Source organism: Physella acuta, unplaced genomic scaffold, assembly GCF_028476545.2.
Source record: "Physella acuta isolate Inbredline_101_S28 unplaced genomic scaffold, ASM2847654v3 ptg000079l, whole genome shotgun sequence".
Classification (NCBI taxonomy): Eukaryota; Metazoa; Mollusca; class Gastropoda; family Physidae; genus Physella; species Physella acuta.
This window is the reverse complement of record NW_026731599.1, coordinates 1,933,398-1,951,238: the sequence shown is the minus strand read 5'-3', so window position 1 is coordinate 1,951,238 and position 17,841 is coordinate 1,933,398. Positions and strand designations below refer to the sequence as shown.

The 17,841-nt window shown below is 39.4% G+C and overlaps 2 protein-coding genes across 7 annotated transcripts in view; one reads left to right on the top strand and one right to left on the bottom strand.

Moving 5' to 3' along the window:
• Positions 1-2,122: 2,122 nt before the first annotated feature.
• Positions 2,123-12,007, top strand: LOC131955345 (amiloride-sensitive amine oxidase [copper-containing]). Of its 4 annotated transcripts, none has more exons than XM_059319474.1 (5): positions 2,123-2,233; positions 6,820-6,897; positions 8,231-8,348; positions 9,282-11,267; positions 11,586-12,007. In XM_059319474.1, exons 3-5 carry the CDS (start codon positions 8,346-8,348, stop codon positions 11,994-11,996), a joined length of 2,400 nt encoding a protein of 799 aa, XP_059175457.1. In that variant the 5' UTR covers positions 2,123-2,233; positions 6,820-6,897; positions 8,231-8,345; the 3' UTR covers positions 11,997-12,007. The 4 variants fall into 4 exon arrangements, with proteins under 4 accessions (XP_059175457.1, XP_059175448.1, XP_059175464.1 ...); XM_059319465.1 differs by lacking the exon at positions 2,123-2,233 and adding an exon at positions 6,076-6,148; XM_059319481.1 differs by lacking the exon at positions 2,123-2,233 and having other exon boundaries at positions 6,714-6,893.
• A 5,147-nt stretch (positions 12,008-17,154) lies between these two features.
• LOC131955436 (uncharacterized) overlaps positions 17,155-17,841 on the bottom strand; it is a 34,231-nt gene continuing 33,544 nt past the window's right edge. For all 3 annotated transcript variants that reach the window (XM_059319567.1, XM_059319576.1, XM_059319560.1), the window contains exon 13: positions 17,155-17,769. In XM_059319567.1, the coding sequence (XP_059175550.1) occupies positions 17,549-17,769 (221 nt within the window). In that variant the 3' untranslated portion in view covers positions 17,155-17,548. The remainder of the gene's footprint in view (positions 17,770-17,841) is intronic.

The following is a 17,841-nucleotide window of genomic DNA, read 5'->3' as shown; positions in this document are numbered from 1 at the left end:
AGCCCACATTTTCTCTGGTTATTTTTGCTTCAACCCAGATAGGTCCATCTTTGTTCAGGAGAAAGGACTGCGGGCTACATCTTTCTAAAAATAGTCAATTGACAGCGGGTAAAATATCTAATTCCCTTAAATCAGCTTCTCTAAATAAACATACAATTTAAATGCATGAAAAGAGCTTCAAATATAATTACATTTAAATAGTAAGAAGCTTCACAAGAAATACAGTTTATCCTTTTGTATGTGTTCTGTTGTTCCACTTATGTAAAATAAAAATTTGCTCTAAAAATATATTAGAAAATAATTTAGCTTGATGAAAAATGTTTAAAACGTGGGCGAACTATCTCAACCCTGTGTGGGACAAAATAACGTCTTGCAAGTTCTTATTCTACTCATGAAATAAGTATGCCGTATCACATTAGTATGAATTAAGTCGACCGGATCCCAGAAAGGTGTGCAAGGGAAAAACCTTCGCAAACAGTTATTTAAATAGTTGAGTATTATCAAATATTTTAAGAAAATCATTTATTTTCTACTTTTTAGTGCATTATTACATAAAAGCTTTCTATTAAAACGTTTTTAATGCATTTTTTTTCAGTAGGCCTACTTAAATTTTTTTTAAATACAATAAAGTCGAATGACTAAAAACTATTGCACACTTAATGAAGATGATAATGCACGTATTATATTGCGGAATAGTAGGATAAGACTACCTTCTAATTTCAGAAAATATAAATTAATTAGGTTTCCAATTAAGTCAATTTTGATGTCAGAATGCATTGTCTTCAAGTCTTGACCCACATGCCAACTTTGAAAAGAATCTGTCAGTTCGAAGTGCCCGAAATTTCGCTCGGCTGTTTGGATCTATGACGACAGACAGAGGAAGCAAGTTAAATAAAAAAGGGCCATGCGTCATGATCAATAGAGTATTGATGACATTTTCTTAAAATTTTGTGCCAGCCTTCCCATTTAGTTCGCAGCATATTACTGCAGCTTTCATCCGATTGCCCTGAAACTTTGGGAAGTTGATGAGAATACTCTTAAACAGTCGCGGAATTAGAAAGAAAAAAATGTTTTGGGCCCCCTACAGGACATTACCCCCCCCCTGGAGCAATTACCCCCTGGGGAATTACAGCCCCTCCTCTCCCCCCCCCCCCCCCATCCACCAAGATAGAAATCCTAATTCTAACTCCAACTCTATACCAATATATTACCTCAATCCTAACCTTCAGACAAAGACAAAAAAAAAAAATTCACCTCACCCTAAAAATAAAACCAAACCCAACTCTAGACATTGATTTTAATCCTAACACTAACCCTAGCCCATATCTAGCCCTATCCCTAGTGCTAACACTAGACCTAGCCCAAACTCAAACCCTAGCTCTAACCCTTGCTGAACCTTAAACTACGACGGGGGGGGGGGGGGGGGGGGGGGGTAATGTCCTGCTGGGCGGGGGGAGGGGGAATTGACGGGAGGGGGGTGGTAATGCCCTGTTCCCATATATATTCTGGTGTCTAGTGTCAAGCGTTGTTGCGACTATGGAAGAAAAAAAATTCAAGGACACTTGTCATAGTAACATTCAATTTGCATAGTGTAATTTTTTTAAGCATCCTATTCGATTTGATGTCACATTGCACTGCCATCGGAACTTGTCCGTTAGAAACGGTCGAAGTTTTAGGAGTCGTTCATAAATGACGCCACACTCGTAGGGGGAGTCCGTAATTTTGTGACGGTATGTGATGAGGGGGAGGGGGGGGGGGGGTCAGATGGTGCGACGTCACACTTTAGCATTATAAAAAAGCAATGTTAGAAAACGAATTTTAGACGTTATTTTGCGTTTTAGAAAACAGTTTTAATAAATTAAAATACTCTATTTTGACAGAGTTCAGACAAGATTTTGGAAAAATATTGATGTTTAAAAAAAATTCAACTGCAATTTTGAGAGGAGGAGGGGGGGGGGGGGGGTTGTAGGTGTAATATAGTGAGACTTGTGCAGTCAAGGGAACTCACTCTTCTGTATTAGTATTATATTTATATTGTTATCTTGAGTGATGTCCCTTACATGTTTATGCATATAAGTGTCTCGTGACTTCCGCCCTCGCTCTCTTGCCTCATGGTGGTGAATAAAGTACTGTTAACAATCAATGTGGCTTCTCGTCAGTGATTCCAATCCATCACTTTGGCGACGAAGATAAATAATCCACTAGAAAGAGCACCTACTTACGCAAAAAAGAGGTTTGCTAGAGCATATTGGCTAAGTATTTCTAGAATAATGGCGCTGTATGGCCAAATAAAAGAATTTGATTCGAATGATGAAACCATTCAGGATTACCTAGATAGGTTAAGTTTTTACCTTGAAGCAAACGACGTGACGATAGAAGCCAAAAAGAGAGCTGTTTTGTTAACAGTCATAGGGCCTCAACAATTTAGGCTACTAAAGGACTTATGCGCACCAGCTAGTCTAACTACCAAGAGCTTTAACGAGCTGAGCAAATTGCTAACAGACCACCATGCGCCTACCCCATCAAAGTTTCTATGTCGAGCTAGATTTGACAGTAGGACTCGTCAACCAAACGAGTCAATATCAGAATATTGAGTCACCAAATCAAAAGCCACTGAGAAGGTCAAACAGGACAATCAAAGTCCCAAATAAGTTAGACCTATGATTTTAAAAGTCAAAAGGACTTTGACATCATTGTTTGTATTTTAATTATGTTGTAACATATTGTGCATTGTTTGTAAGGATGTAATCTACCATAGTGTTCATGTTACAATATAATTTCTCATTGGTGATTTTAGGATACTGTAAATTGTTCTATTGAGAGATGTGTTGTGTTTACTAAGGGTAAAGGGATGTAATATAGTGAGACTTGTGCAGTCAAGGGAACTCACTCTTCTGTATTAGTATTATATTTATATTGTTATCTTGAGTGATATCCCTTACATGTTTATGCATATAAGTGTCTCGTGACTTCCGCCCTCTCTCTCTTTCCTCATGGTGTGAATAAACTACTGTTAACAATCAATGTGGCTTCTCGTCAGTGATTCCAATCCATCACAGTAGGGTGTGCAGAGCCGGCGTTAGGGGTACGCGGGGCCTATGGCCTTATATTTTTTTCATTGTTGTATAATTAAATAAAACATGTACAGTGAGGCGGTTTTTTTTTCTTCTCAACGCGAATTAATATTTATAACGATATATATGGTATTTTTAAGCTGTTTATCAATGTCGTATTAACATTAAGACACTGATTAACAAATAATTTGTTTACTTAGAAGTGCTTTTGAAACGTTGCTTGTTTCTGGGCTTTTTGTTTGAAAAGTAAAAAATAAAACAGATATAAGTTTGATACACGCATTAAAGAGACGATGAACGTCAGCTTCAAACCTGATTTTTTTTTACATTAATGTTTATTTATTAAAATCTTACCAGTACGTTCACAAACGACTGGAACTGTTAGCAAGATTCTGTAGGCGATCGCCGTATTGGGAAAGGAATCCCGAATACTCCAAATGTACTGAAGGCACTGTTTGGCTGACTTAATACCTTCGGGCACTTTGAAGCAACGTTAAATCGGTCCACAGTGGCAGGTGATAGTATCGATATTTTCTCAGGGGCATTCAAAGTGTGTGGATGCCGGGGAAAATAGCAAAACATTGATAGATTTCGGAATAAGCTTGAATCGTGAAAAACTGTTTACAGACTATAGATATCCAAAGGAAATGACTCTCAAATGTAATCACGGACGCTCAGTAAGGTGGAACACTGGGGGGGGGGGGGTGACAGTTGGTGGGGTGAGGTGAAGCCCGTGAAGGATAACTGTACATTTAAATCTATGGGATGCCAAACCCTAAAAAAAATCAGTTCGGGTACTACGTTACTGGATCTCTGACCGCAGCCATTCAAGAGAAGGTGCGTGTGTATAGAGCGTCCACGTATTACATTACAGGTTAAGACCGCGTTCTCACAAGAGAAGGTCCGTGTCTATAATTAGAAAGTGAACCATGTGACAGCCAGCTTCATGTCATTTATGAGTTTCGCGATGGCATGCTCGGACTGCCGGTAATTTAGACGTTTTAGAAATCAGGAGAACTTTACCATAAAACAGTCTCGGCCCGATGTATCAAACAGTATAGACTTTATAATTTGTTTAGTGTGCCTACACTATTTTAAAACAAGAATCACTATGGCCTTAACTATTATACTGAATATCCCTACACAGAGGCGTAGCGGGGGGGGGGGGGGAAGGGGCGGGGGGTTGCGGATCGCACCTGGTGACACCTTTTAGAGGGGTGACACCAAGGCAAAAAATAGCAAAATATATAGAGAAAAACTTGAGGGGGGTGCAAATCGAAAGTTTGAGGTGGGGGGGGGGTGCAAATCGAAAACTTGAGGATGGTGCAAATCAAAAGTTTGAGGAGGGGGGGGTGCAAATCGACAATTTGAAATTTTTTTCCCGGGAAGGGTCGCTACGCCTGGGGAAAGGGGGGGATGACACCATTAAGTGCCGCACCGGGTGACACCCGACCTCGCTACGCCACTGTCCCTACAATTAATTAAAATAAACATGTGCTTAATCACTTTACGAATACCGTTAAAGTTTACCAAAATGAAAATGAACATAATTACTGTATAAATGCCCTTCAAAAATATAAAAATAAATACAAGTATAATGTATTTAAAGATGACCTGGCAATATATAAAATAAATATGAACATAATTACTGTATGGATGCCTATCAAACGTATCGTGGTGAATATGCATAAAAGATGTTACACAAAAGATGCCCATACAGTGTATAAATTATGATTTTAGGGATAAATACTCTGGATGTCCGGGACATGTCCCCATCCGCTCTCCCCCCCCCCCTCCTCCTCTGCAAGCCATCATCAGGTCACTGACTGTTTACTACAGACACCCCCGCCTGCTCACTAAAAAAAAAACGTCTTCAACGGTCCGCAAACAATAGGGTATCTTTTTACGTTTTTCCCGATTTTACCTCCCATGTCAGGTCGGGGGCTAATTCGCGACCGCCATCTCTAGTCACCTCAGGACAATTGCGAGTCGACCGTGCCATTGGTTGTGTGACACAAATGTCTTCGTATCGAATAACGGTCTGTACCAGTCCATGTAGAGGATAACTCACTAACATCAGCCGTGGCCTTAGTTTTAACATCCAACAATTTCGGCCATTTAGTTGGTTTTTTTTTTAAATTTAATTCAGCAAAGATTATTTAAGTTTACAAACTAATTCAGTCAACAATGGCATTGCTGAAGCGCGGGGCCCCTTCAAGCGCGGGGCCTGGGGCGACCGCCCCGTTTGCCACCCCCTAACGCCGGCTCTGAGGGTGTGTGACGTAAAAGGGGGGGGGGGGATAAAAATCGTCAAAAAAAAGCGTGACGTCATTTATGGATGACCCCTTAATTATTAATAGGCCTACTCACATTATTAAACACTATGCACGACAGACAGACCGTGAAAGCAAGTTAAAGAAAAGCTTGTAAAAAATAAAGTTAATTAAGGTTGCGCATCTTGTACTGGTTACTTATATTCAGATACAAGTGCTATTTTTAAACACAAGAAATAATTTAATTATTAATTTGCGGAGTCCTACTCAAAACATAATGTCTAATTTTATCAACAACATTAAGTCTATTGGTCATGTAGGCTAATTCATGCAGTCCGCACGACACTGTGCTCGCTAGATAAGACACGCATTTTTTTCGACGCGAGTTTATATTTCTGGCAGAGCCATGTCCACACTTCCAGCTGTGTGCCCTCTTTTACTCCTGCACGCGCCACTTGCGGTGTGTATAAATCTATATTTGCTGCACGTCTGCAATGACCTGTTTTATCGCGAGCTAATTTTGTAGGCTAAAATATTATGTAAACTGTTATGAACAGCCAAAAATAGCAGTATTATAATTTTAAAACTAAATAGCTGGAATGATTGTTGTGTGTGTCTGTGGACATTCTTCCCTCACTTACTAATCGATTCGTCTCTTTTATTTTCTAATATCAAGTTATTAAATAAGGGGGGGGGGGGAGGTGAGTTATTTGCCCCTTCGCTTGAACTCGGCAGCTGCCGAATCATCCTCGGGTAACCGTGTTCATGTTGTTCTTTGTGCTCCCACACAATGTGTAGTCAGTGAGTAACGTTTTTGTCATTGATGTAGTCAGTGAGTAACGTTTTTGTCATTGATGACTTGAGTAGCTGGTGTGTAGTCGTGTATTCAGTGAGTAGTTGCTAGTCAGTGAGTAGCTGTCAGTCAGTGAGTAATTAATTGTGTAGTCAGTGTGTAGCTGTTTAGCTGTTAGTCAACGTGTAGCTGTTTAGTCGTGTAGTCAGTGTGTAGCTGTTAGTCAGTGTGTAGCTGTTTACTCGTGTAGTCAGTGTGTAGTTGCTAGTCAGTGTGTAGCTGTTTAGCTGTTAGTCAGTGTGTAGCTGTTTACTCGTGTAGTCAGTATGTACTAGTATGTAGCTATCAGTCAGTGTGTAGCTGTGTTGTCAGTGTGTAGCTGTGTTGTGAGTGTGTAACTGTGTTGTCAGTGTGTAGCTGTATTGTCAGTGTGTAGCTGTGTTGTCAGTGTGTAACTGTGTTAGTGTGTAGCTGTGTTGTCAGTGTGTAGCTGTGTTGTGAGTGTGTAACTGTGTTGTCAGTGTGTAGCTGTGTTGTCAGTGTGTAGCTGTGTTGTCAGTGTGTAGCTGGGAGTCCATATCTCAAAGTGACCATGTAGTGAGGTGGCCATAGAATTTCTGCCATTATTGCCATTGCTGCCATTATTGCCATTGCTGCCATTATTGCCTGTGTATTTCAGAAGACAGAGAAATGAGGCTGAAAGTGGCCACTCATTGGGCACCAGCACACAGAGTGGATGTTTGACAACCATTAGTTAGTAAGTTTCTCTTGAAAATTTCTACATTGGCAAAGTATATATTTGCTAGTAGAAAAATTATATTTAGTTAGGAAGGAGGGGGGGGGGGGGAGGGCAGAAACAATGGGTCTGGTGTATTTCAGATTGCAAATTTTATAAATTAATGGGGGCTAGAGTGATGTGTACAATTATTTTGTTGGGGGACAGGTGATGTATGAAGTAAAATTGTTGGGTATTGGATGACATACTGTAATCTAATATTTCTAATACAATTTCCAAAAACAGCTTCCTAAAACACAAATACCAGCTAAAATTGAGCTTATAATATTAATTTAAAAAATGCAAAATTCAAAACATTTTGAACCTCCCCCTAGTAGTGTGACATCTTTTATGGTTGACCCTTTAGGGTCAACAGACAGTACACAAAATTACTTCCATGTTGTGTTTTATAATTTTCTTTGAGGGTATTGGCTTGGTTCTAGTGAACTGGGGTAATAATTACAAAGTTACAGTCAATAGACGGCAGTCAGTTTTTTTTATTATTTTGATTGAACTTGACCAGATCTTAAATTTTTTTAAAAACCATAAACTTTACATTAATTGATTGTTTTGTATTAATGTAGGCATTTGGTGGTTTATTTTGTTGTATTTAATACTAGCGTGCCAGTCACCGCGTGTATATGCAGGAAGAAAGTCTGATGAAATATTTTAAGAGGGTTTCATCAATGCATTACCAATCCTATATTCTTAGACGCGTGACCTTGTTTTCTAAAACTGAGTTTTTAAAATGTAAACAATGCCTGCGCTACATTTCTTGAATCATATTTGTGGGGGCAGAGGTTTGCTTACACTACAGCGTGCTGTATGAAAGCCGTGAGTGTTCATTAATCACTCTCAGTTTTAGTGAGATCAAACACATTTTGGCGACCGCCCAGGTGTCAGGGGCGTAGCAGGGCACTCTCTGGAGCCCCAGGTTACACTACTGCAGGGGTGCTGCTTATGGCCCCTTGCTAGGTTTAATCAATGAATGTTGTGTGCCACCCTTTCAATATATAATACACTACTATTTAAATAACTATAAAGAAAAGTGTGGGTCTCTTCCTAAATATTAGTAAAAGTATATAATAGATAATGAAGTGACCTTTGGTTTTCTTTATAGTTATTTAAATAGTAGTGTATTATTATAATATTATATATTTAAAGAAAATTATTTATTTTCTACTTTTTAGTGCATTATTAAATAAAAGCTTGTTATTAAAATATTTTTTATGAATTTTTTTTATATAAATAGTTTGGTGTATTGATTATTATAGATAACTTGGTGTGTTGTTTATTTTGTTGTGTTTGAATGTAGGTAACCTAGACATGAGCAGCAGGTTGACTAACAGAGGAATCAAAGTTGCCTTTAGTTAATTGTGATGACTAACAGAGGAATCAAAGTTGCCTTAACTTAATTGTGATGTGAACTCATGGTGAGTACATATTCTTCCCTTGATACTGGGCTTTTATGCCGCTAGCTTTGATGTCTCTAAGTAGTTGATGTAAATGTCTCTCTTATCTCCAATGGCTGTACCTAGTTTTGTTTGTCTTATCTCCAATCACTGTACCTAGTTTTGTGTGTCTTATCTCTCCAATGACTGTACCTAGTTTTGTGTGTCTTATCTCAAATGACTGTACCTAGTTTTGTGTGTCTTACCTCTCTAATGGCTGTACCTAGTTTTGTGTGTCTTACCTCAAATGACTGTACCTAGTTTTGTGTGTCTTATCTCTCCAATGACTGTACCTAGTTTTGTGTGTCTTATCTCAAATGACTGTACCTAGTTTTGTGTGTCTTACCTCTCCAATGGCTGTACCTAGTTTTGTGTGTCTTATCTCAAATGACTGTACCTAGTTTTGTGTGTCTTATCTCTCCAATGGCTGTACCTAGTTTTGTGTGTCTTATCTCTCCAATCACTGTACCTAGTTTTGTGTGTCTTATCTCTCCAATGGCTGTACCTAGTTTTGTGTGTCTTATCTCTCCAATGGCTGTACCTAGTTTTGTGTGTCTTATCTCAAATGACTGTACCTAGTTTTGTGTGTCTTATCTCTCCAATGACTGTACCTAGTTTTGTGTGTCTTATCTCTCCAATGGCTGTACCTAGTTTTGTGTGTCTTATCTCTCCAATGACTGTACCTAGTTTTGTGTGTCTTATCTCCAATCACTGTACCTAGTTTTGTGTGTCTTATCTCTCCAATGACTGTACCTAGTTTTGTGTGTCTTATCTCAAATGACTGTACCTAGTTTTGTGTGTCTTATCTCTCTAATGACTGTACCTAGTTTTGTGTGTCTTATCTCTCTAATGACTGTACCTAGTTTTGTGTATGTTATCTCTCCAATGACTGTATTTATCTTATCCTAATTTCAGCCAATGATGGAGGAAAAGATTGCTGTAGTTCCAAAGAGGGCAGTGAGACGGCCATCAGCTGTGGTCATCCCCTGGAGAACCTGGCTCGTTGTCCGTGTCCTGGCTGGTCTCATGTCCAGTTTGGTCGTACTCTTGACCATAGCTCTAGCAGTGGCAGTGGTCATCAAGACCACCCCTCCATACTGCTCCCCCGGCCTGGCCAGTACCGCCAGAAACCTGGATGCTCCAGGTCTCTTCAGTGACCTCACTCCCAGAGAAATGACTGCGGTCAGAGACTATCTACTTGCCCAAAAACGTTTAGGTCTGATGCCCTATCAAAATGCTACACTCAACTCAAGCTATATTTTTATGATTTCTCTGCAAATTCCTTTAAAGGATTCTGTACTCAAGTTCAGAAAAGGAGTAGATAGAAAGCCACAAAGAGCATCCAAAGTCACAGTTTACAGGGGGAACACAGATCCCCCTCGAGTGGAGGAGTATTTGGTGGGCCCGCTCCCTCAGCCTAAGTACCACAAGCTTGTGACAAGCCCCTCCTACCGTCGTGTGCCAATCCCTTTCACTAGTCGGCCTGTGGACGCCATAGAGAGGACTCAGCTCAAAGTTTTTCTCTCCAGTGTGGTAGAGCCCCTGCACAGGCTGTTTAAGGAGAGCTATGGCCTGAGCTACAGCAACTGTACATCTCATCTGGACTGTCTCAGGTTTGAGGACTTTGCCCCCAGAGGCACTGGGAGTGGGGAGAGGGTCTCCTGGTTTTGGGCCTACAGGGAAACTGTTGGATTTTACCTGCATCCGCTAGGCTTTGCTATCCAAGTTGATCATCAAAGCTCAGACACGGCCTTGTGGTCAGTCAGTCGGGTGATTTACAATGGTCAACTTTTTTATGAAATTGAAGATTTGATTGACAGATATAATGAGGGCAGCATAAGAAAAATCACTCCCAAAATGGATCATATAGATGCCCAGTTTTCCAGCTTCAATAAGAGAGGGCATCAGTCATTTGACACACCACTTCGTGGCCCTCGCCTCATTGAGCCCGAGGGCCACAGGTACTCTGTTGATGGCCAATACATCAAATATTTTGGCTGGAGCTTCAATTATCACATGCGGACAGACACAGGTCTACAAATAGTTGATGTTTACTTTCAGGGAGACACAATAGCCTATGAAATATCTTTACAAGACGTGACAGCATTCTACACAGGCTACAGTCCTGAGACAGCCTGGTTGGGGCTCTATGGCATCTCCTGGCTGCTAGGGGCATCCTCGTATGAACTGGTGCCTGGCATTGACTGCCCAGCCACGGCCACCTTCAGAGATTCCTATCACTTTGCCAACACTGGCCAACCACTGCACCACAGACATTCTATCTGTGTATTTGAGCAGACGTCTAGCATGCCCCTACGCAGACACTACTCTCACAACCGCAATGGAGAGTTCCATTCCTACGGGGGTCTGGTGGCCAGCAGCCTGGTGGTCAGGTCCATCGTCAGCCTCTGGAGCTGCGACTACATCGTGGACTACATCTTCCACCTGGATGGCACTATAGAGCTGAAGATCTCCTTGACGGGCTACATACAGGCGTCCTTTGACCTCTCAGGGCAGCGACCTTATGGGAACCGTGTGCATGACACAGTCAGGGGTAATCTCCATCAGCATCTCTTCCACTGGAAAATTGACCTTGACATTGAGACACCAGCCAACAGGTACCAGACTCTGGACATGATGACTGAATCAGGGTCCAGCTTCTGGTACGAAGGCTCTGTCAACAAGACCCAGCTGAGGTTTGAGCCTGTGCTCAAGACAGACGAGAGTGAAGCCAGCGTGCTGTACAACTTTGATCAGCCCCAGCACCACATCCTCTTCAACAGAGATGCAGAGAACAAGTATCATTCACACAGGGGATATAGGATTATCAATGAGGCCAAAAGCAAGTTCTTGCTGCAAGATTCATCAGTCACCAATGCCGCATCATGGGCTAAGTATCAGGTCAGCTTTATTCCTACATTACTTTTTCCTTCCCAAAACTCAGCTGCTTCATTTCACGACAATTTTCAATTTTTAAAAATATTTCCTTAAAGTTTACATTTCTATTCTTTAAGTGTAAGCAAATTGATACAATCTATAATGAATACTGACCAACCAATCTATAATGAATACTGACTAACCAATCTATAATGAATACTGACTAACCAATCTATAATGAATACTGACTAACCAATCTATAATGAATACTGACTAACCAATCTATAATGAATACTGACGTAAGAAAAGCATTTGTCGTAAAGCCCGTAATTTTGTTTTCAGATGGCAGTTACCAAGTACAAAGACACGGAGGACAGCAGTTCTTCTATCTATGCTCAAGGTGATCCGTTTGACCCAGTCCTTGACTTTTCCCGTTACCTAGAGGACAATGATACCATTGTAGACACAGACCTGGTTGTGTGGCTGACCTCTGGCATCTACCACATCCCGCATGCGGAGGACGTGCCCAGCATCAGCACCACCAGCAACCAGTGCAGGATCCTGCTGGCGCCATACAACTTCTTCAACCACTGCCCCAGCATGGCAGTCAGTGACGCCGTGCAGGTCAGCAGGAAGAACATGAGCACACGGGCCTTGACCTTCAGCACCTTTGGGACTCCATTCAGTGAGCCAGACTGCTACCAGAGGGAGAAGTCTCTGGAGGAGTTTGAGGGAGAGATCAAGCTTACCTAGGACGTGATCTTTTACCTACTGTCATCTTTTGTTTGAGGGAGAGGTCAAGCTTACCTAGGACGTGATCTTTTACCTACTGTGATCTTTTCTTGGGCTCATTGGCCTTTATTTATTTAGCTTTAATCTTTTTTAACAGCAGTGCAAATGCACATTCACAAGAATAAAGGAAATCAGCTCTCATCTAAATTCAAGTATCTTGGCAAGACCTCCATTCAAATTAGGAGAAATCAGCGCTCATCTAAATTCAAGTATCTTGGCAAGACCTCCATTCAAATTAGGAGAAATCAGCGCTCATCTAAATTCAAGTATCTTGGCAAGACCTCCATTCAAAGTAGGAGAAATCAGCTCTCATCTAAATTCAAGTATCTTGGCAAGACCTCCATTCAAAGTAGGAGAAATCAGCTCTCATCTAAATTCAAGTATCTTGGCAAGACCTCCATTCAAAGTAGGAGAAATCAGCTCTCATCTAAATTCAAGTATCTTGGCAAGACCTCCATTCAAATTAGGAGAAATCAGTTCTCATCTAAATTCAAGTATCTTGGCAAGACCTCCATTCAAAGTAGGAGAAATCAGCTCTCATCTAAATTCAAGTATCTTGGCAAGACCTCCATTCAAATTAGGAGAAATCAGCGCTCATCTAAATTCAAGTATCTTGGCAAGACCTCCATTCAAATTAGGAGAAATCAGTTCTCATCTAAATTCAAGTATCTTGGCAAGACCTCCATTCAAAGTAGGAGAAATCAGCTCTCATCTAATTCAAGTATCTTGGCAAGACCTCCATTCAAAGTAGGAGAAATCAGCTCTCATCTAAATTCAAGTATCTTGGCAAGACCTCCATTCAAATTAGGAGAAATCAGTTCTCATCTAAATTCAAGTATCTTGGCAAGACCTCCATTCAAAGTAGGAGAAATCAGCTCTCATCTAAATTCAAGTATCTTGGCAAGACCTCCATTCAAATTAGGAGAAATCAGCGCTCATCTAAATTCAAGTATCTTGGCAAGACCTCCATTCAAATTAGGAGAAATCAGTTCTCATCTAAATTCAAGTATCTTGGCAAGACCTCCATTCAAAGTAGGAGAAATCAGCTCTCATCTAAATTCAAGTATCTTGGCAAGACCTCCATTCAAATTAGGAGAAATCAGCGCTCATCTAAATTCAAGTATCTTGGCAAGACCTCCATTCAAATTAGGAGAAATCAGTTCTCATCTAAATTCAAGTATCTTGGCAAGACCTCCATTCAAATTAGGAGAAATCAGCACTCATCCAAATTCAAGTATCTTGGCAAGACCTCCATTCAAATTAGGAGAAATCAGCTCTCATCCAAATTCAAGTATCTTGGCAAGTCCTCCATTCAATCTAGAACTGGAAGGAGAGAAAAAATTTTCACAACTAATAACAATAGGTTTTGTTTATGATGGGATCATTTGATTTGCTACATCCAACTCTACTATTTGTCTAGTTATGGATCATTGCAACATCCAACTCAACTATTTGTCTAGTTATGGATCATTGCAACATCCAACTCTACTGTTTGTCTAGTTATGGATCATTGCAACATCCAACTCAACTATTTGTCTAGTTATGGATCATTGCAACATCCAACTCTACTGTTTGTCTAGTTATGGATCATTGCAACATCCAACTCTACTATTTGTCTAGTTATGGATCATTGCAACATCCAACTCTACTGTTTCTCTAGTTATGGATCATTGCAACATCCAACTCTACTATTTGTCTAGTTATGGATCATTGCAACATCCAACTCTACTGTTTCTCTAGTTATGGATCATTGCAACATCCAACTCTACTGTTTCTCTAGTTATGGATCATTGCAACATCCAACTCTACTATTTGTCTAGTTATGGATCATTGCAACATCCAACTCTACTGTTTCTCTAGTTATGGATCATTGCAACATCCAACTCTACTGTTTGTCTAGTTATGGATGATTACTATTAATAGAAATCATTTTTTTCAATGCTCAACACCATCTTTTTTATGTAAATACAAACATTTTATTATGTTTATTAATATTATTATGTACAATTTTGACTTAGCTATTATTAAATACGCACATCATTTAATTAAGCACTAGGCGTATCAGAACAATTTGATATCCTTAGTGCATTTCTTTATCTTTTACTAAACCAACTTTATTATATTTTTAGCCTGACCAAATGAGTTTATGCAGAGGTCACGCAAAAATGAACTCTACTTCATCTATGAATCTTTACTTTTATGTGCCAGATAAATTTGACTTTCACACAGTTCTATTTATCATTTGGGCATTGAGGTCACATAGGAATGATTGGATTCCTCTAATCTGGATATCCTTGACTTTTTGAAACTCTTTGTGGGACATTCATTAGTGGATCCCTGATATCAGTTAATTAGTGGATCCCTGTCACCTAGTGGATCCCTGTTACCAGTTGATTAGTGGATCCCTGTTACCAGTTGATTAGTGGATCCCTGTTACCTAGTGGATCCCTGTTACCAGTTGATTAGTGGATCCCTGTTACCTAGTGGATCCCTGTTACCAGTTGATCAGTGGATCCCTGTTACCAGTAGATCAGTGGATCCCTGTTACCAAGTGGATCCCTGTTACCAGTTGATTAGTGGATCCCTGTTACCAGTTGATTAGTGGATCCCTGTTACCTAGTGGATCCCTGTTACCAGTTGATTAGTGGATCCCTGTTACCTAGTGGATCCCTGTTACCAGTTGATTAGTGGATCCCTGTTACCAGTTGATCAGTGGATCCCTGTTACCAGTAGATCAGTGGATCCCTGTTACCAAGTGGATCCCTGTTACCAGTTGATTAGTGGATCCCTGTTACCAGTTGATTAGTGGATCCCTGTTACCTAGTGGATCCCTGTTACCAGTTGATTAGTGGATCCCTGTTACCTAGTGGATCCCTGTTACCAGTTGATTAGTGGATCCCTGTTACCAGTTGATTAGTGGATCCCTGTTACCAAGTGGATCCCTGTTACCAGTTGATCAGTGGATCCCTGTTACCAAGTGGATCCCTGTTACCAGTTGATCAGGAATTATTCAGTGTGTTAGTCAAGGGCTGATTGTTCAACATGTTAGTATGTGATACAGAAAAAATCATCCCCTTTTTTGTTGACAAGAATGACGCACCAGATCCTTATGCCATTTACCAGAATGGATTGTTCTATATTTGACCATTGATTGAGGAAATAAGCAGGAAAACTAAAATAGGTCAACCTCTACACAAGCATTATTTGCCTTTTTTAAAAAAAAATGAAAAGTTTCATATCAAAACCTGACAGTTGCTATAGGGTTAATCTGGATTTAAATTTGTTTTGAGTTGCTATAGGGTTAATCTGGATTTAAATTTGTTTTGACAGTTGCTATAGGGTTAATCTGGATTTAAATTTGTTTTGAGTTGCTATAGGGTTAATCTGGATTGAAATTTGTTTTCCCCTCACCTTAGTTTTGACCTGTTTAATGCTGCCAGCAACTTTTAGTCGCCTTCTGTAATTAGAGCTGATTAGACAGCCCATGTTGTTTCTAATGAGTCTAGTCATTTTACAAATAGCTTTGACTAATTGTAACATTTTTGCTTGACTCAACTCAAATCCACTCTTGTTGTGGATTTTAGAATAGACATACTTTCATTTTTGAAACTGATTTTTCATTTTAATTCATATTGAAAAACTGATTTATATGTCACGTAGACTTTCATGAGTTTAAAAATTGGACCATTTTTAAATCAGGGTTTTGTTCATATTCAAAAACTGAGCTAATTTCATGTAGACATTTGATTATTGTATCCAAAACCTATTTGTATTTTATTAATGCTATTATTAATGTAAAAAAACTGAGTTATATTTGTGTTTTTTGTGTTAAACTCTCAATTTCAATTTTCCGTCCATGTGTTTATAAGGATCTTGTTCACTGCCTCAATTCCTCGTCAAGACATGGGGAATCTCCTTACGGAGGGCTTTTGCTTGGCAAGGCTATTGTCAGGGATATTTGATAAGAAATCCAGTCCAAAGAAAATGTGTGTAATTTTAAGTGCATTTTATTTGAGTTCAAGATATTCCTATTTTACTTTCCCTTATGCCATGGGAATAGTTGAGCTGGTCAGCACATGTCATCTCTCCAATCATTGAGATTTACACAGCTCAGCAAATGTCATCTCTCCAATCATTGAGATTTACACAGCTCAGCAAATGTCATCTCTCCAATCATTGAGATTTACACAGCTCAGCAAATGTCATCTCTCCAATCATTGAGATTTACACAGCTCAGCAAATGTCATCTCTCCAATCATTGAGATTTACACAGCTCAGCAAATGTCATCTCTCCAATCATTGAGATTTACACAGCTCAGCAAATGTGTATTAAATAAATTCTAGTTTTTTCTGTAGAGCTTAGGTATGTAAACATTAAAATGTGTATAATTTGTCATATTCCTAAGACCTGTAATATGTTTGATTGGTTGTGGTTGTCATATGCTCAAAAGTGAATCTTGTTGACGGATGCTCCACTTAGAAATTTTTTTCTTTTGATTGGATGAAACTTTGGTACAATAGCCACACCTAAACTCTGCAAATTTTTTCTTCAGTTTGATGGTACTTGAAGAATTCTGGCAACAATTATGGGAACTAGTCAAAGTTAGAGTTGAGAAAAATGTTTCAATTTGCTGTTTAACCAACACAAATGAGTGGAAAAGATTGTTTGTGATGCTTATAGACCCTCCATTTTTTGTAGATAATTAGAGGATCAATTGAATTAGAACAGTAGATAGCTAGTTAATGTAGATCTAACTACTGTTCCACTTGGCTAGAACATTTTTGTTGTATCATTATAAACTGTCCTCTTGCCAAACACTGGATGTCTCATTGTTTGTTTTGTTAAAACATTTTTTTGTTTTTAGTGATGATAGGAGAGTATCAGTTGCTTACAATTTTGCACCTCCCATCAATTCAGTTGCTTATACTTATACCAGTTTTATTTTATTATCACACCATTATTCAGTTACTTATTCCAGTCTTATTTGATTATTGCACCTCCCAGCAATCAATTTCTTAATTAAACAAGTTTCATTTGATTATTGCACCTCCCAGCAATTTCTTAATTTAACCCATCTTATTTGATTTTTGCCACTTCAATTCATTTGTTCATTTTACAATCAATTATTGTTTATTTGATTACGCACTAGTCACAAATCAGTTCATTATACAATTGTTTTATTTGATTTTATTCTGCTCATGTTTGCTTTGATTTTCTGTGATATTTTCTCATGCTCTACATGACCATGTGTTTTATGAAGAAATAAACTAGCTAATTCATGCACTAGAAGTTTTTGATTTTTTTCAGTCGAAAACCTAATACTAATAGTTGGTATGTCTTGACATTGTTCTGATTCAAGTCACATGTGATGTAACATAAACAAAAGTTGACTTGATTCAAGTCACTAGTGGATATAACATAAACAAAAGTTGACTTGATTCAAGTCGCATGTGGATATAACATATACAAAAGTTGAGCATAAATGTAGGTCAATACAATTGTAGAAGAATCCTCACAAGCATGCATCATGAGGGGCCAGTCCTGTGTCCACCAAACAACCTAAGTGCACTAAGATTGACACAATGCTGCCAACTGTTTCCCACACTGCCAGTTTGGACTGGAGATTGTCAAAGTGGGGGCTGCTGGCCAGGCTGTTGTGTGCAACTGTCTGTGAGAATGTTGTGAAGACTTTAGCCAGCTCCTCAATGACCACCACATTGTCAGCGGGGGGCCCTGAAACAGCAGGTCACAATCAGGGAGCCACATGTTTGTCTTCTAGTGTACTGTACACCTGTCTGTCTTCTA

Coding starts and splice junctions, on each gene's coding strand:
- LOC131955345 (XM_059319474.1), top strand. Junction 11,268..11,585: donor CATCATGGGCTAAGTATCAG/GTCAGCTTTATT, acceptor TTTTGTTTTCAG/ATGGCAGTTACCAAGTACAA.